Raw genomic sequence first — 19,149 nt, forward strand, 5'->3', positions numbered from 1 at the left:
TGGGCTTTTTTGGTTGATTGTCTCATTTTGCTTCTTGGTGGATTTTTTTTTCTATTTTAATAAATAGATTGTATCTCAAATTAGAATATCTTTTTATTTGATTTGGTTTCATATTTTGACCTTAAGTGAGGTCTTAATTTGCAGTGTTTATAATCTTGGAATTAAAATATTTTGTTGTGTGGACTCATGAATTCTGTTCCACGTGAGTCCATCATTTAGCTCACCATTGTTATGCGTACAGTCTGCTGTGTGAAGCACCTCCTGATTTCAGTGGTGTTGGTTTGGTGGATTTATTCATTCTTAATGAGGAAGAATATTTAGAAACCTTTAATGTTAGCAAAATAATTCTTTTTGCAGGTGAAAATGTAATCTTTTATCTGGTTATACAGCACTGATAGTATTCTAGAGCTCAGGTGGTGATACCAATTTGTATCTGATCAGCTTGAAGGTTTATGTAAAGTCTGATTTTGCTGTTTCCTTGAAAATGACATCTGCCATTTTCCACTGTTCTGCTACCAGATGTGATTTATTTCATTTTTTGCAGAAGTGAGTGACTTTTTAGCTTCTGGAGGAGTTATGACTCTCCCTGCTAAGTTACTAGTTCAGTGATTGCTACAAAGGAATAAACTACTGAAGTGAAATGTGTAATGCACTAGTCAGTCCTGCCAGCCTGGGTCTGGAAAACAGTTTGCTTTCTGGAAATCTTGTGTTTTGGGATGTGGTTTGGTTACTTGTTTTGGTGACTAAAACCAATCAAGTGTGTATTGCTCTCTAGTTTATCCAGACTAAATAATTTTCAGTTTTGTTTGTTCTCTTTGAGCAGTCATCTCTGTTGACAGCAAGACATTAGTCTTGTCTGTATGCCAGAGTTTAGTTAGAGGCACAGCTAGGAATTGAGGAGAAAATACGACCCCACTTTGACTACTGTGCACTTCTTTGGGGGGAGAGAAGTTATAAAACCAAAACTGCAGTTGCTCCAGGAGTGTGTTGAGCCAGTGTTGACATATGTTACTGGAGCGGTGAATCAGACGCAGAGCCAGTTGTATCAGAAGATGCATTTTGTCTGCCAGTGCTACTGACACGCTTGTTGGCAAGGCTGGAAGACTTAAGAAAGTTTGAGGAAAACACAGTGTTGGTGACAAGAGGTGGTGGCTCAGAGACCATCTCCCATCTTGTGGCCGCCTGCATGGCAAGTGAACAAGTTGATTTTGGAGCCTCTGAGTTGTTGGGCAGGAAAGTAGGGCTGCGGGGCGTCACGGTATGACACGGCCACTTCCTTCCCTGAGCCACGCCGTCAGCTTGATTTGTGGCTTCCTCCTGGAGGACAAATTCTTTGGAGTTTTTGGCCTCTGCTGGAGGACATATTAAGGATGCTAAAAGGGAAAATCTGCTGTGTTACAAAGGACTTTTTAGGTCAGCGTCTGCTGCATGTGAGCTGAAAAGCAGTGCTGCCCTGTTTATTGCTTTTAATCTTGCAATCCTTGGAACGTGAGGCTCTGTATGAGCGTGTTGGGTTTTTTTTAAAGGCTGTGAGGGTTAACTAAGCATTAGAAATAGAAGAGCTGCTAAAATGCTGGTTTATTTTGTGGCACATTTCTGACAAGCCAGCAGGAAGGTACTCTGTGGGTCTGGGATTCTCAGCTATAAAGCAGATCTAACAGCATTTTCCCTGTTTGTTGAGATATTCAGAGACACCCTGACTTAAGGATTTAACATTCACCCCAGTTTCTGCTGAGCTTTTGAAATGTTGCTTGGGTAAAGCAGTTGTCCTCAGCTGAGTGTTGGTGGCTTTTTGTGTGAACAAAGCCATCTCTTTGTGGAATGTGCCTTCTGCTGTGCTCTACTGAACTTACAAGTCACAGGGGTGTTGGTCTTTGAGGGAATTAACAGATGTCTGGCACTTACTCCAGATATATATGTATGTACATACATATGTATTTAGTTTATCCACCTTTAAGTGGGAGAACTTTTTGCTCTTTGTACAGAGAAATATATAGCTATGACTAATTTCCTTATCGTATGGTAAGAAAGTGTTTGTTGCTTTGCTTGTTATTGTTGGTGTTTTTTCTAGTTTTATGTATGTATTGCTTTATCAAACAAACAAGCAAACAAAAACCCCATGTTTAATGTTTTCCTTTGACTACAGGGCTGCAGAATCTAGTTTTCAGAGGTACCCGATTCACTGACGTATTGTAGATACTGAAAATAGGGTATAAATGGTGGACCAAAAATGGTAAAATACTGTTAAAGTTCCTTTGTAATTACATTATCTTGCTTATAAAAAAATCCCCAGGATGCAGTATCCAGTGACATAGAATTATAGAATGGCTTGGGTTGGAAGGGACTCCAAGGATCACCAAGTTCCAGCCCCCTGCCATGGACGGGGCCACCAACCTCCAGGTCTGGTACTAGTACAGATTGCCCAGGACCCCATCCAACCTGGTCTTGAACACCTCCAGGGACAGGGAATCCACAGCCTCTCTGGACAGCCTGTTCCAGCACCTCACCATTCTCCCTGTGAAGAACTTCCCCCTGACATCCAATCTACTAAACCTGCCCTCCTTGAGCTTAGAACCTTTCTCCCTTATCCTGTCACTGTCTGCCCTTGTAAAAAGTTGTTTCCCTTCCTTTTAATAATCCCCTTTTAAATAGTGGAAGGCTGCAATCAGGTCTCCTTGCAGCATTCTCTTCTCCAGTGCCTTTTTGTAGTTAGAGCAGTGAATAGAAGAAAGGCCTTCAAAAAGACTTCCCATGTGTTTCTTCCAGCTTTCACTAACACACATTTTATTCACTCTCCTAGGTTTCTGGTCCAGTTCAGACAAGACAAAGTGTGTGTGAAGTTCATACAAGGCAACCAGAAGAATGGCAACATCCCAACTTGCAAACGGAAAAACAATCGGCTTCTTGAAGTGGCTGTCCCTTAACTGCAGCTGGTGACTCCCTTCCATGGACTTGTTTCTTTGTAATAGTGCAATTTTAGTCGTTTGGTTTTGCTGGTTTTATCCCTTCCTGGAGCTGTTGATGGCTAATAGCTTTAGAAGCCCTTGGCAAAACATTGGATCAGTTGACTTTTTGATCTTATCCTTCATGCCATAGTTTTAACCCTCAACATGCAGATTTTTACCCAGTGGGGCATTTTTACCAGCTGGCAAGTTACCTGTCATACCTGAACCATTCTCTTTGTTTAGTGGCCATATTTTAATGCAGCATACCGTAAACCCACATATTAATGATAAATTACTCATATTCCTTAGTCTAGAGATCCACTTAACAGAAACCATACATGACCTTGAGGCTTAGTGGCAACTTGTGCCCGGTGTCTTTATGCCAAGCCATGTGGTGCTCTGATGGGCTCCTCCTTTTCCACCACCACTGGAGAGATGGGGCAGAGGGGTGTTGAGCCCTGGCACTACACTTGTAGCTAACACTAGGACCTCTGTAGCTTGATCCTTTAGTACATACAGCATGGGAACACCTAATTCTGCAAAACAAAAGGAACACGTGATTACCCAAGCAGCTACATGTATAACTTTTTTTTTTTTTTTGTAAAAAGAAAAAAACAAAAAGAAAGCAGAAATTTTCAAACGGGATTTTTAGTAGGTCAGTTATTTGTAATGCCTTTATACAGTAAAAATCAGAATGAAATTAAAGAAGCATATATCACTCACAGGTGATACGCAGTTTGAAACACATTCTGTTCTGCTTTATTTCTTCACGTGATCAGTTAAGATTAGAACCTGAAAAACACAGTAGTGTTCATGACACAGTACTGCTGGGTACTGAAACTGCTCATTCCCAAGCGAAGACTGTGAGCCTTTCTTTTAGATATTGGCATGTACAATGTGCAATAAAACACACACAGCATTTTGTGAAAAATTATTTATAATACATTTTTGTGTGCAAGAGAGGATTGGTGCAGCCTGCATAGACAGAATAGGGGTTAAAGTAGAGTTGTGTTGTTAATTTGCAGTTTTTTAGAGTGTACACTACAATTTGGGAAGAATACTTAGAATGACAAGTTCCTGAATCTGAGGGTTTGTATATAAATTGGTACTACGGTAATAAATCTGTTTTAATTCGGTGCTGTTTGGTATTCCTATGTTGTAGCCGTATTTTTGTACTCCAAGCTATTTTATATAACTTGTGTGCCTGATGTAAATGTGTGCACAGAAGTACAATCCAAGAGCCACATTATAAACTTTCAGTGTAACTAATTGCACTTAATCTTCATAAGCCAGGAGCGTTAGCTGAAATCCTTAAGAGGAGCTGCATTTTTAAGATAGAAGTAACTACTCATGTGAAGGGTTTGTTGAATGTGACTGTTTGCTTTGTTGATGCAAGGACAGTAGAGAAACCATTGTATTTTTGCAGTCTGAAATAGGACAGATGAAGACCCTGAGTACCTGATGTGCAGTGCTGGAAGTCCAGGCATAAATAAAGGAAAGAAAAAGAAAAGTTCAGCGTCTCATTGCTCTCCTGGTGGTGAAGTTGTGTAGCACTACAGGCTGTGAAGGCTCCTCTGTTGCTGTTGACGCTCCGTGCTCAAACTGTGTCCTGCAGCTGATACTCTGGTATTAATGTTGCCTTCCTTATCCTCATGACAAAAAAAAAAAAAAGTTGTTCTGGGTTGTATTGCATCTCTCTTTGGGATTAAAGTAGATGGGTTTTGTTGTGATTTCAATACAAAGCAATTGCTATAGCTGGTTACTTAGTGTTGCTGTCAGAAATCCATACACAGGATGTGGAAAGGTGTGGGCAGTCAAAAATGCATTTTCCAAACTGTGACTAAATCATAGAATCACAGAATTGTTTGAGTTGGAAGGGCCCCTTAAAGGCCATCCAGCCCCACTGTCCTGCAGTGCACAGGGCACCATCAGGTGCTCAGAGCCACTCCAGCCTGACCTTGGGTGTCTGAGGGATGGGGTGTCCGCCTCCACTTCTTCATTATGATCCAATTTTGAACCCTTTTTTAAAAAAGGATGAATAGCCGAGTCCGATTAGTCATTTTGTAATATTTAAAGCATTTCAGATGTTTTGTAATTAAAGATGCTTACAAAGGAAGTCTTAGCATCAAGTTATAATGCAAAATTAGGATACCTCAAAGTAATTATTCCGCTGCCTTAAGAAAACTGCACATAGCTGCTAGATTTAAATCTCCTAAATCCTGTGTTAAGATTCCTGCCTGGTAAAGACTAAGGCTTTATAAAACTGTTCTTTGAAGACCTTTCAGTAAGAACCACAAATTCTAAAATGAATACAAATAGAGGAAAACAATCAGTCAAAGCCTAATGTGCTCCTGTTTGTGGGTAGGAAATGAGAGAGTTTAGATTACATACATTTGGATGTTTGCTCCATTAAATGAGAGTATTGCGGGGTAGTATTAGTGTGTTTGACCTGTGAAATGAACTGCATCCCAGCTAGACCCACACACATCCCTTATGTTTTTTTGATCTCTGCAGCAGGACGTGGTAGCCATACCCGCATAACACTGGAAGGATGGCAAGTTCCTCACTTTGTTTGCTGTTGTTTCATTTCTTTTCCTGGAGCTTTACCATTTTAGCCTTGCCTATTAGCTTCTATGTTGTGATGGTTGCTGTTTGCCACTGAAATGTCTCATAGTGCATGGAGTGAGTGCTGCTGAACAGTTTGGATATACCGGTTGAGCCGTGGCATTTTGGTGCTTAGATTGAAGTATTTAGGATGTTGGAAATTAAAATTCAAGGCCAGCTTTTCTTTCTTTTCCTCTGTATTCTTTTATAACACATAAAATTGTAAAAAAGAAGGTGATTGCTCCTGTGGTGCTAACCTTGTGCATCCAAAGTTTTACTTGTAAGGAAGTTTCCATTTGTCACCTGGAAGCTGGGCAAGGAGTCTTAAAAAAAAAGAGAGAGATTTGTTTCTTGGTTTCTTGAAAATATCCAGAATCAAATAAAAATCAGTTCTTCTCTATCTGTATCTTCCTTACTGGTTTTGTACCTACAGAGCATGGTCATTGAGTTTATAGGTTGTGTATGCACAGCAGAGCTGTGTGGCTCAGAGAGATGTGTGTGACCCCTCGAATGGCAGTGCATCTTTGGGTGTTCATAGCAACCTGTTTCAGTGCAGGTCTTGCTCTGTGTTTACGTCCATAATCTTGAAGAATAAATAATTTTCCATGTTTTCTAGGAGGTGGTTGTGGCGCTGCAGGGTGACAGCGATGGGCAGCGTGCCAGTGTCTACACTTCTTTGGACATCAGAATTCCCAAGAAACACGTTTCAAAGACAGAACTGAAAGCGTTCTCAAGGGATGCTGATAATGCAGACAGGTGGAAATTTTAAATGATTTCTAGCAATTGCTAATGGAAGAATCCTGATTCCCCCCTACCTAGCTTCTGTCGTTACTGGGCTGTTTTGCAGCTTACACACACGTGTGACTGTGAGTGGGAGCACACTGTAAGCCCCCCCATCCCCCTCCCCAGTGTGATGACAGTTCTTCGGGTACTGCATCTAATCATGCACTTTCTAATAATCCCATGTTAGGTCACTGTCCCACCCCTTCCCGCTTTCCGGTGTTTCCCATTTTGCAGTGAATGGAGTGTTTTATTCCCAGAATGTGTAGGTAAGGAGGGCAATGTGTGGCATGTTTGCAGAGCACCAACTTCTTGCTGCAGGATAGTATGGAGCACCATACTTGCTCATTCAGCAGCACCGTTTCTCTCAGTTGTGTAGTTTTTAAGAAGAGCACCCAGATGATAGGGAGTTAGCAGTTTTACAGTTGCCAATAATCACTCTTGTAAAAATGTATTGATGTAGATTGTGGCAGATTTGGATCGGCTGCTCTCAAAAGTATTAACTGGAATGGAAAGATGAAAAAAGAGTGCTCCTGTGAACTTGCCTCATAATAAGGAAACTCATTCATGTCTGCCTGCATCTGCTCAGGATAAGCTGGGGCTGTAAGGGCACTTAGGTTGGGAGAGGAACTCCAAACTCGGTCCCAACTCATTACCAGCTAGCTCCCTTGTGCACAGGGATGAGCTGAGCATGCAAACTTTAACTTACAGTGAGTTAGGAAAGTTTGGGAGTATTGTGGTGGTTACCTTTGGTTAAGATCAGCTGATGAAACCGTGTCCTCAGAGATTTTAAGAAACTGATTCCCTCTGTCCCTCACCTCAAACCTTTAAGACATTGGTATCTGATTGCGATCCAACTCTGGCTCTCATTTTCTCCTGTCCTCCTTGCCTCCTGCTTTGATATTCTGTGGTAGCAGAGAGAAGCGTGTGTCTCAAGTGTAAAGCAGCAATTTATTTTCTTCGGGTTATTTTCTTCCATTATCTACCTCCACATGCTGGCATCTTGGTTTCAGCTGAGCATATAGAAAATGGTTTATTTCCCTTCTAACCAAGAGCTGTTTCTAATGAAAGGTGCCTTGTTCCCTTTCAAGCTGTTTGCTGGCTGGATCAGTATCATCAGTGTTTCCCAAAACTCTGACACAAAGCAGAAGCAGAGCCTGAAACATGAAAAGCTTCTGTTGCTGCGCGTTCTCTCCTCGCTCTGTCTCTTTCTGTTAGAAGAGAAAAGCACTTGAAGTGCTGCTGTGATGAAGTCCCTGTGGCCCGATGCACCGCACGCAGCCCTCAAGCTGCTGCCTGTCTGCCTGCCCTTCTTGTAGCCTGAAAGAAAGGAACACGTCGCAGCACAAAACCATGCTGTTTCAAACTCTGGTGCTAAAAGGAGGGAGCTCATTTAGACACAGACAAGCTTGAAATAGCTGTGGATGCTCTCACCTCGGCTGCTCCTTGTCTGCGTACTGCCATAGGTTGGAGCAGGACCTTGGTGTAAATTTAACCATGAAGGCTCTGAGTGCGATGCTGCCTGACTGAAACCACCATCACCTGTGGATTAACATCTCATTTTTAGTAACAGAGTCCAAAGGCTGTCTATGAGCTCTTAACTGCAATGAAAGGTCCCTAATGAGTGATTGCATCCTGCATTTCTTCACGGAGCTTTCATGCACAACGAGTGTGGGCTTGTAATGGCATTTCTCTGAGTTTTCATTAGCTATTATGGCAATTGTGCCAAATCAGCTGTTTCTGGTATGGGAAAAAGCTATTGATTTTAAACCAAGAGCAGAAACTCACTGCCACATGAATATGTAATTGTTCCCAGCTAATAGCCAGCCCATTACTGGCCCAGATGCATTCTCTCCTGTATGAATGCTGCATTTAGGAAGTGCTGTTAGGCTGACATCATGTGGTGTTCATCGTGTGCTGGGCTACTGAGCACTACGTTGTTCTGGGATGTGGTTCTTGATCCTGCCTGGGTGGTTCTCTCCCTCTGTTGAGGTGGAGGTAGTATTTCTCAAGGTGAAAAAATGAAAACAAATGGGAGAGGAAGGAAGACTGTAAGCCAGACAGATATCGGTGTGTAAACAAAGAGGACCCCATCCATCCATCCATCCATCCATCCGTCCGTCCGTCCAAGCTGGGATGAGGCCAGCACCTTGTGCTGGGGTTGCCCTGTGTGGCCAGGGGACTTGCTCGGGGCACATGGCTGAGGGCTCCAGTTCCTTGCCCAGAGCAACAAAGCAAACCCTCCTCCTCTGAGAGCTAGAGTTGCTCTGAAGTGTTTGTCACCATGCTTTAAGCTTCAGCCACGTCTTCAGGCTCTTCTGTAGAAATGGGGAGAGGAAACCCTTTCCAAAGATGGTGCTGTTTCTTCTTCAGCTGCCAAACTCCGGGATGCCATGGGTGGGGACCCGCAGCTTCCTCCAGGAAGAGCAGAGCCCTTTGTAGATTTGCTCTATTTTTGTTTCTGTGCTACAGGAGACTTGCACTGTGCTAATCCTGGCCTGTGGCATTACTGGAGGCCTCCCTTGGTGTGGCTTTCTCCTCATGGTCGGTTTTGCTTTGCCAGATGTTCCCTTCTCCCATGTCACCCAGTGAGTCCCACAGACATTTTTCATGTGAGACCCGTCCCTCTGCTAGGGCTCAGGCAATTTTTTTTAAAGTAGACTGTAATTAAAAAAGAAAAAAAGTTATGAAAAGGGATTGGAGCAAAACAGGATTAACGTTCAGGATTTAAAGTGCTCTGCCTTGCTTGAGCAGAGGGCCACAGTTCTGCTTTTGGCAGTGGGAGCAGCAGGGTGAGCTGTCCTCGAGTGGCAGAGGAGCTGCTGCCCATGGGGGTAGTGTAGCCCAGCAGCTTCTGTGCGTGAGTGGCAGAGATGTCCTCCTGCCTCTGTGCAGACTGAACTGTTGCACCACAGCGTTTGCATGGGGATTGGTTTGGGGTTAGCAGCTTTGGTCGACTGTGGGGAACCCAGACTCGCAAGGCAGTGGGAATGTAGATGGCTGTGTGATAGCACTGCATACGTGAGGATTATGGAGAGAAATTAAAGAGGAACACAAAATTAATGACCATGTGAAACCTTCACCCCCTCCAGCTGATGTTAAATCCTCGTTGGCTCCACGGGAGCCTGAATCTGTCCGTTCTCATGCAGGTTTCTACACAGACACCAAGCTGATCATTACAGCACTTCCAGCTGGGATCATAATGTCATTTCCTCTGCTATTTGCTCGGATTCCTTTTTCATATCTTCCCATCCCCTTCTCAGCTTTACTGAAGAGCTGCTCTGTGAATTTATACTCTACCTACCCAGGCTCTCTGGTGAGCTTTCCTGTGGTGGCTGGATCCTTGGGCACACCGAATATATAGAGCTGGTGCCCACAGCTGGAACGTAGCAGAGGATCACACACCTCCTTTCCCGATCTGCAGATGCAGTGTTGGTGTGAACCCATTGCTGGCACTCCTCCAGGCGCAGATCCCATCCCCTGTCCTTAGGGACGTGACGTACCAATCGTGGCAGCTCGGCGATGCCTGGAATGCACTACCAGCAATCCGCTGTCCCCTGCTTCCAGCAGCACGGCGTCTCCTCTCGCAGCCCCTCGATGGAAGCACAGAGCGTGGGGGTACGGTTGCAGCTTTTGGGTTTTTGAGTCTGCTGCCTACGTGCGCTTGGACAGCGGATGTGAAGATGGAAGCAAGAAGAAACGCGCTGCTGGCATGTGTTGAAAGCTGCCTCCGCGGGTCCAGATGTTCTAAATCACATGTGGAGAAGTGTTTGTGGTCAGATGCTGTTTGAAACCGATTGTTGATAGCCTCCCGAGACAGCTCGTGACAAATTGTATAATAAAAAAGCTAAAAATAGCACAGTTATTCCCTGGAAAAGCAAAGTTCCCACAATTCAGTGAGCTGGGAAAATTGCTGAACTTTCTTTGGACACAATGTGCTGGGTTTTATTTGTTCTTCAGCCTTCCGTGGGTCCCTGGGCTTCTCTATGACAGCCTGTCCTTCTCCTACCAGCTCTGAGGATCTGTGTTTCCGGCCCCCTGCTCCCAAGTGGCAGCTGAATGGATGGTTCACTGATGGAGCCTCCCCGTGCACTGACCTTATGCTTTGCTCCCCGCTGTTTCTGGCTGTTACGAGTTTGTCTTTGTGGAAGAGATCTCCACTTATCTGTGAGGAGAGCAAGCTCTCAAGGCACGTGGTGATAAAAGCAAGACAGATTCAGTCCATCTACTATTGGAGAAACATCCCCATGACTAAAACTACGCTTCTGTGTGGTTTTATTTTGTATTTCTTTGATGATGGTTGCAGTTTCTGCCTTATTCTGGAATTAAATTGCAGTTTTGCAGCCGTGTGTACTGCAGGTTGACTCACTGAGCATCGGACACACTGCTGTGCTCACCCCTGTATGATCTGGGGCACGTGGCAAATGTGGGGGTAGAGTAAAACCAAGGATATGGAGCAGATTACTGTGGAGAACGCGGGTGTTTCATAAGTGCTGCGGATGAAGTATGTGCTGAGTTGCAGGTCTGAAGTTTGGATCCCACATGACGTCTTGAGGATAGCATTTGTAATAGATTCAATCTGCTGACAGGCTGGCTCTCCATCCCAAACCACCAGTACAGTTGTTTCCACAAGTGCCTTCTTGCCAGGCACTGCCTGGAATAGCATTTAATAAAAGATAGCAGTTGGCATTTCTTCTGTGAAGACAGAATGGTGTGAAGGGAATGGCTGCAGTCACCTCCTTGAGTTTCTGCAAGGGAAAAGATGAGGAGCAGAGCAGCACCCTGTTTGCACTCATGGCCCAGCTTCCTCCCAGGTTCAAGAACAGGAAGAAGCAGAGAAACATCTCTCACTCACCATATGAATAATGTAAATAGATATATGTTTCTCTGTGGGTTTCCAGTAGTCCAACCCTCCCATGGGTCCTTCCTCCAGCAATTTTCTTGGCCCATCGCTAGTAAATAAACGTGTCTCTCAATGTCAGGAAAGTTAATTGGCTGCATAATGTTCAGAGAGCAGATTTGCTTTTCCAAGATTTATTCATCAATTACAGTTTGCCCTGAATGGTGTGGTTTGAACCATTTTCTGGACAGGGGAGAGGCATGTCACGTAGAAAGAGAGGCAGCTTGTTCTAATAATTGACCAGCTGCAGACGTACGTGATGGTGTGTTTAAGTGTTCCATGACAGGTATCCTATTAACAAGCTAACAAACATGCAAACGAGGAGCCAAGGATTATCATTGTACTTGAGACAACAACACATACTTTGTTTTTTGCTTCTAATTAGTGAGTGTTGTCTGGCATCCCCTGAGCAGTCTTGTTTGCTCACCATCTACAGTGCTAGTGAGCTACAGAAACCTCTCCCTCTCCTCCTCTCCCACTGCCAGAGTTAAAGCTAAAGCCAAGTCAGCTGCAGAGAGCCCTCAAGCTGTACTTTTAATTAAGGTTTTAATGTGAATGGCATGTTTGTCCCTCACTGGAGAACGCACAGATCTGAGAGTGCTGCGCAGTGCACGACCAACAAAGTGGCACTGCCCAGTTGTGCTTTGAGAGGGTCAGTGTGGGACATGGAGAACGGGTGAAGTGACCACATGGAGGAGCTGCTATCTGCTTTAAAATCATTCAGCAGGACCGAGAGCATCTGGTGGGATCTGACCCCTTGGAAAGCCACTCCTGTGAGGAAGTGTGGGGCCCTGTGGACTGTCAGCTCCCATGCTGGCTCTGATGATGCCGTTGTTGACCTTGTCTCATTACTGTTGTTAAATTGGCCTGCTAAGTGGCATTTAATTACTTTCCTATGTCGGCTTGCTCTTGTACAGCATACTGTGAACTGTGCTGCCTGGAAATACTTCTTGATGCCAGGAAATATAGGAGGACAGCGTGCCACTGTCTGCTTTCTGTGCTGCCACCTTCAAATTGCTTGGTTCCAGAGGAGGTCTCTTCTGTGCCCGTGGCATCTCTTGTTGAAAGGATGTGATCTTCTGAGGCTGGGGGAGCAATGCCAGCCACTGCAGGCAGCAGCTCTCTCTCCCAGCAGGGTCCTGCGAGCTGCTCCTGGGATGGGAGCACTGGAAATGAGCATCTGTCTGCTGGTGGGAGCCCCAGGGGATGGAGCTAGCCCAGCCCCTGCAGGCAGCCATACCCTCTGCTGCGGGTGTCCTCCTGCCTGTGCAAAGTACAGTCAGGAAATCTGAATCCTTTATTCAGCACTGGGAAAGAGCCATCTGCTTTTGTAATCTATCCCCTTTCATCCATTCATGAGCTAAAATGAAATGGATTTGGAAGCGGCTGGAGAAGGAATTTGCGTATCTTTCCAGGCCATCAAATTTGTTCAATTTCTTATCATCTCAAGCCAGGTCCACGATCTGAACAGAAGTCTGGAGACTGGGAAGTTTTAAACTGTAATGTGAAATGCAGTGGCGTTAGCTGAGGCAAGCCCCTCACTCAGCTCACTGCCACTTGGGCGGATGAGACCTACCACCCAGATTGATGTTTGCCCTGGATGGTGCCCATGGCCCTGTCAGAAGGAGGTAGGCAACATCCCTGTTTCCATCATTGCAAGACCAAAAGCAAGGCAAGTGCTGGAGATGAGGAGCTACCCAGTTGTCCTGGTGCTTGGACAGGGGCTCTGGAGGGGAGGAGGCTGGGTGAGTGGCTGGAGGACTTGCAGGAAAAGGAGGCCTGAGCCTTGCTGGAAGTCTCACCACTGCAAAATCTGCCTCTGTGCTTCCTGCATTCCTTTGATTTCTCTGTTCTTTCCCATCCCTATCACTCCCTGCTCCTTCCCAAGCCCATTTCCCCAGCCACAGGCAGCCTCAGGACATCCTCTCTGTCCCATCCTCTGCTTTGGGCTTTGCTGCTGCTGCTGTGAAGTTTTATTTTGCAGCTGCAATACTGAGAGCACGATAAATCTTCATTCTGATGGTGGCAAAATTCACTGTAGCCCACGTGCTGAAAAGCTTTGGGCTGGCTCTGCCGCCACATCTTGTTCTACTTAAACTGCTGCTTTTAATAGACCCAACGTGTTTGTTTTACAAAAGATGTTTCCTCCTCCTCCAGCAGGACCGTGTGGGCTCTGTTCATTTCATACATCCCCTGCCAGGGCTGTGCTGCGTTAGCTCGCAGGGCACTAATGACACCGGGATTAGTGGACCACCCAACTGCAAAGTTTCTTTTTGACTTCAGCTGCAATGGCAGCTTGGCTGGAACTTGCTTAAAGGCGACTTGAAACATCTCATGAAAGTGCATTTCAGATGCCAGCTCCTACCTTTAATTAATCATGTGAATGCTTGACAGCTGGGATATACAGCGGACCTGGGGGGCATTGCAGATTAATTGGTAACTGTGTGGGAGCTGGAAATTTGGTGTTAGAAAAACACTCTTACATCTTTTCCCCATTTCCCATTTCAGTGTTGCCCATGGCCAGTGGCATTTCCTTCTCATCAGCTTCTTCTTGGCAGCGATTTCAAATGCTGGCAAGAATCAGTATCTGTAAGGCTTTGGTTGAAGACGCACCAAAACCTTGGGCTCACTTCTCTCCTTTGCAGAGGGGTTTGACCTCCTTTTTGAGACCAATTTTGACCACCTCACTGACCACCACACAGCCTTTCCAGCACTTGAATTTCAGTCCCATCCACATCCTGCCACTCAAAATGATTGAGAAACTGCTCATGTGCTTTTCTGGTACAGCATTTATTGTATTAAGATGTGACTGCCATGCTGGGGTCTCTGGCAGGGATTGCCCCTCAGCTGACTCCGTTCAGCCAGCAGTTTTTGGCCACCTGCCCCGCACCAGGCCGGTGCTCTGCATTGAAGTTCAGTAGCTGAGCGATGAGGTCCTTGCAGGGCTCTGGCAATGGGGGCACTCCCTCTGGGTACAGGACCCCTTTCTTCTGCTGCTCGGGTAGGGTGTGGATGTGGGTGTCATTGAAGGGCATGAAGCCAGTCACCATGATAAAAAGCATCACTCCCAAGCTCCACATGTCAGATTTCTTGCCGTCATAGGGGATGCTGGTCAGCACCTCTGGGGAAGCGTAGGCTGCTGAGCCACAGAACGTGGTGCACATGTCCGGGTAGACGTTGACCTCCTTGCTGAAACTGAAGTCGGTGAGCTTGGCCCGGCGGCTGTCAGCAGTCAGCAGCACGTTCTCACACTTCAGGTCCCTGTGCACCAAGTTGCGATCGTGCAGGTAGCGCACAGCCCCCACAATCTGTGCAAAGATGTCCCGGGCCTCAGGGGTGCAGGGCAGCTTGCCTAGCTTCTCCAACAGCTGCAGAAGGTCAAAGGCTGCTGCCTCCATCACGATGTAGAGCTTCCCATCGCACACCTCGATGAGCTCATAGATTTGCACGATGTTGGGGTGACGGATCTTGCGTAGGATGGAAAGCTCCCGGGGCAGGAATTTGTACAGTAAGGCTGGGGGGGCTCGTCGCCGATCCACCACCTTGATGGCCAGGGGGACTTGGTGTTTGGTAGAGGTGGCTGCTTTCACCTTTGAGAAACTGCCTTCCCCTAGGGTGTGACCCAGCTTGTAGCCCAGGTCATTGAGCACCTTCTCACCTGCACTGCTTTTTGGCATGCTGGGGGATTATGGTGGAGCACAGCTGGTGTTTCACTCCTAAGCTTCAAGTCTTGATGAGTGCAGTGGTTGATCATCACCTTTCTACCCAAGGGTGCCCCGCAGCCTCACCCAGGCATTGTGATGACATTGTAGAGTGCTGTGGGGAAGTGTGACTCAAAGGAGTGAGGTGGGTCTCCATGGTGCTGCAGGGGGACAACACTCACTGTGGAATCATAGAACTCTTATGGTTGGAAAAGACCTCTAACATCATCTCATTTATTTTAAGAGGTTTTTTTACCTTTTTCTGCTCTTCACTTGAGTTTTCAAAGTAGGGATTGTCTGATGATGAGAGTTTAAAAAACGAGGCGTTCTCTTGCTGTAAGCTGGGGCCCACAGCAGCAGTGGTCCTTCCTCTCTTTGCAGCATTCCCCACCCACAAAAAACAGTTGTTTCTGGCCTGTGCTGCCCGCGGACCTGTGCCTCCCTGTGATGCACGTGTTTCCTTTCTCACTATAAATAAGATCCAGAGACCACGAAATGTCCGTGCTCCTGAATACAAAGCCAAGTGCTATTTTTAATTTTTGAATGTATGAGGGTTGCTCCAAAAAATAATGCCTCCTGTTTTATTCTGTTGGCCCGTGACATCAGAGGCAGATGTTGGTGGTATGGTGGCAGAGGTGGAACCTTCCTGATGACATTCTGTTACATTTTGTTGTTTTGGTGCTAGAATTCATCTGCCCAAAGGTCTCTTCCTTTCTGCTTAGGCCAGCAATGCTTAGGCCAGCAAATAGCTGCACTGGGATTTCTTTCTTTGGGACAGTGGATTCCTGGCAATTCCGTGAATCATAACCACAGTGATTTCCACAGAGGGGTTTGAGCTGTCCTTCTCAGAGGAGTCAGGGGTTTTGGGGTGACTAAACATAACAATGAATGAAACAGTATCTTTTCATAAAGGAAAAGGCTTACAGCAGGCTTCCTTTCCCTTCTTGCTAGCAGTACATCTCAGGAGAATGCCGTCCCATGATCTGACAGATGGGAGGATGCATGTGCAGCTATAGTGCAGTGAGAAGTTCATGTCGTAGGCATGTCCTCAGAGCTTGCAGGTAAGATCCTTGTTTAAGGGAAAGCTCTTTGAAAGCCCTGCAGTAATAACCTAACCCGGAAAGAGCCCTGTACCTCCAAGGGGCCGGGAAGCAAGGCCAGCTGGAAACGGAGAAGCAGCAGATCCTGCAGCAAATGCTCCCCCTCCTGTACGAGGCCGGCTAAGCTGGCAGTGCTTGGGTTTGCTCACTGCGATGCCGATGGATGACAGCAGAGGTACAAGCACTCGCTGAGGAGGATTTAGCCAGTAAAGGACATTGCGTGATTGCTAAGTGCTCTCATTTTGTTAGCAATGTCATTTGCCCCCCCCCATCCCCCCATTTACCAAGCTCTATTCACAAGTAATTGATTTCTGGCCCGTGTGATGTCTGAGCAGTTGGAAAAATGGGGCAGATCCTAGGAAAGCATCTCTTCAAGCAAATGAGAGTTTAAATCACGGGGGGGATGTAAAACATGAGGCAAGGAGTTGGGAATTAACACACAGCAGTGGGCCACACCATCACCCCGTGGGCAGCTTGTGGCCACCTCAGTAGGTGCCAGGGGAGGTGAAGGATGGGAAGGGATAACATGCTGATCTGAAGCATGCTCTTGCAGCTGGCATTGCTGGGCTTCACCTGCCAAGCTTCAGGCCTGAAGGCAATCAACAAGATTGGAGTGAGAGACAAAAGGGACCAAGCCCGTGGTTCAGGGAGTAGGGAGTTTTCCTGTTGGATCTACACCAAAATCCCTTTTGGAAGGAGAGAAGATTGAGGATTTTCTGCTTTCATACTTTGGTAAGCCTGCTTTATCAGGGAGCTAGGGAAAATTGGCTGCATGGGGAAGCAAGCTTTCTTGTGTTGGAGGGCCTGGCTAGAGGTGTTACTCCCTAAATCTCCTAGGGGAGCTATTTTGTACCCTGATTCCCTTTGTTTCTTTTATGCACTGCTTCAAGTGTACTTCTCAGAATGCATTTCATAGCAAAATGCTTTACAGCAGGCAGGAGAGTTGAACAAAACCATAACTACTGAATACACTAGTAGAGAGTGTTAATAAGTTTGGATATAATCAGAGCAGCGTGGGATGTGAGACTTGAATTGAAGAGCCCAAGAACTGCTGGGCACAGCTGAACACGGCAGGGGCCTCTTGGGTTGGTGGAAACGGAGCTGCGTGGCGATGGAGGTCAAGAGAAAACTGGGGAAATTAGAAGCTTTTATTACCACACTGAGTTATGACAGTTAAATCCAAATACAATTAAGTTAGAAAAGCAGGTAAGTGTTTTGTGGTTTAGCTATCCCAAATGAATGCCACTGAAATCTCTTCCTCGTGTTGATTTACTTACCTGCCTGTGGAGAACCTCATCGCAGAGCATTATGCATTCAGAGGGAGGTTTACTTGTCTGGCGCATGTTGTAATTAATTTTTGCCCAATTAAGGGCCGTGGAGCTTTGTCTGTAATTAGGACATGACAGTTTATGGTATGCAGAGGGAAGTTGCTAGTGAAGGGCTACGGCTGCTCAAGCAATAGGGTGTATCCTTCTGCAGAAGGTCTCACATTGCATTTGTTGCTTTGTTTCCAAGAAAACTGGGCTGCTGGCTGGACTGTGTCTTTCCCTGAACAGATAAGAGGGGTGTTCATTAGCCCTAAGAGGGCAGGTGTTAATTAGAAACAGACCTTTATGACTGATATGCCGCGGGTCTCATAGTTTACCACCTTCATTTGTTCTAGGAGCTGAGCAAGTGGTGGGTTTTCCCACTGAGTGCTGTTCATGCTAAGGGAGAACTTGGACTTTGGCCTGGGATTTTTAATCTCATTCTCCATCTAATCAACTCCTTTCCCTGCTTCTGATCTGAACTTTAAATCTAAAACAACATGAGGAGGGTGAGGAGCTCCCGAGTGAAGGTGGCAGTCTACCCTCAGAAATGAAACCTGCCTTGTTCAAATGCTTCCAGGCGAGTCAGCCCCAGCAAGAAACAAATTGTTTTAACAATAGATTTAATTAGACAGTGTTTGTACTCCTGCACAGCGTGGTGAGTCCCAGCACACCTGCTGCCGGGCCTGTCTCAAAGCCCTGGTGTCCTCTGTGAAGGAGTGTGAGGAATGAGTGAAGTGTTAAATAAGGACATCAGTGAGCTGCCCTGGGCAGCCCGAAGACTTTTTCCTTGCAGAGGACAGCTCCTGGTCCCTCCTGCTCCCATCTTCCAAGCAAACGCCAGGTTGGCAGCATCTTGGTGCTGTGCTCGTTTGGTTCTTGCTTTGTCTTCAGCCTGCATAAAGGCACTGGCTGGTTTTGTTTGGCTCTGTTTCAAAGGGCAGCTTGTGTGATTGCTGCTTATTGGAACGAGATCTCAGTTTGTTGCAATTCTGGCAAGATTTAACCACGTGGCCTGAGCTGTTTTGGGCCAGGCAGGACTAAAGCTGAGTATTTTTGGAGAGAATCAGTATTTAAGGAAAGTATCATTTCTATGGGTGAGGGAAGAGGAGCAAAGCCTATTATTTGCGGTATCTCTGTGGGGCAAAGTCTCAGCATCTGGAGGGATGAGAGCTTCTGGCAGGGATGTGGCTTGCTGAAAGTCTGCTCCATTCTGGAACAGATCTGGTTCAGCAGAAGCAGCAAGACTCTTTAAGAGCCTTTGTGACTTCTAGAGGAAAAGTACCAAAAATGCTGGGCACATGGGAGTCAACTGGTTAAAAGCTTTCTCATCGCTTCCCAGGCAGGATTTTGCTGTAGAACACAGAACAAAGAAGGTCTCTATGGTCTCTATCCTGCATGTAGGCACCAGCAACAGTCCCACTGCACTTTCAGAAGTCGGTTGCCATATAAGACTGGAGCATTGAGGTTGTGTGGAGTTATCAGGTGGGTTCAATGGTGCTGACCGCAATTCGTAGCGAGCTCTTGAGGTGTTCATCTGAGATTTCTGATGAAATTTTACTCTTCCTGTGCTTCATCCTTGACAGTAATTGTTCAAAATGTATGCACTGCTGAAAAGCAGAGATGTGAGTGCGGAGGGATTGTGAAGCAGGGGGTGTATGCCTCTGAAAAGAGGGGTCTGGGTGGAGTCTGGTGGAGGGACATGGTCAGATTTTTGAGGTCAATATCTGATCTCACAGTTCTACATATTCCATTTGTAAATTGCAAGTCGTGCATTTATGTCAGCTGAAAATGGAGCCACAAATAGGAAGT

At 46.0% G+C, this 19,149-nt stretch overlaps 2 protein-coding genes across 6 annotated transcripts in view; one reads left to right on the plus strand and one right to left on the minus strand.

Annotated features, from left to right (window-relative positions):
- Nucleotides 1–4,592, plus strand: part of MYO1B (myosin IB) — a 90,035-nt gene extending 85,443 nt beyond the window's left edge. For all 5 annotated transcript variants that reach the window (XM_065751116.1, XM_065751119.1, XM_065751120.1 and 2 more), the window contains one exon: nucleotides 2,801–4,592. In XM_065751116.1, coding sequence (XP_065607188.1) covers nucleotides 2,801–2,924 — 124 coding nt within the window. In that variant the 3' untranslated portion in view covers nucleotides 2,925–4,592. The remainder of the gene's footprint in view (nucleotides 1–2,800) is intronic.
- A 9,480-nt stretch (nucleotides 4,593–14,072) lies between these two features.
- Nucleotides 14,073–14,906, minus strand: TSSK6 (testis specific serine kinase 6). The gene has a single exon (XM_065750937.1). It carries the CDS (start codon nucleotides 14,904–14,906, stop codon nucleotides 14,073–14,075), a length of 834 nt encoding a protein of 277 aa, XP_065607009.1.
- Between the last annotated feature and the right edge of the window lie 4,243 nt (nucleotides 14,907–19,149).

The sequence above is a fragment of the Cyrtonyx montezumae genome, unplaced genomic scaffold (genome assembly GCF_038088225.1).
Source record: "Cyrtonyx montezumae isolate F1298 unplaced genomic scaffold, pur_monq_1.0 scaffold_7, whole genome shotgun sequence".
Taxonomy (NCBI): domain Eukaryota; kingdom Metazoa; phylum Chordata; class Aves; order Galliformes; family Odontophoridae; genus Cyrtonyx; species Cyrtonyx montezumae.

Excerpts from the sequence above, each read along its gene's own strand:
- TSSK6 (XM_065750937.1), bottom strand. The coding sequence starts at position 14,906 with ATGCCAAAAAGCAGTGCAGGTGAGAAGGTGCTCAATGACCTGGGCTAC.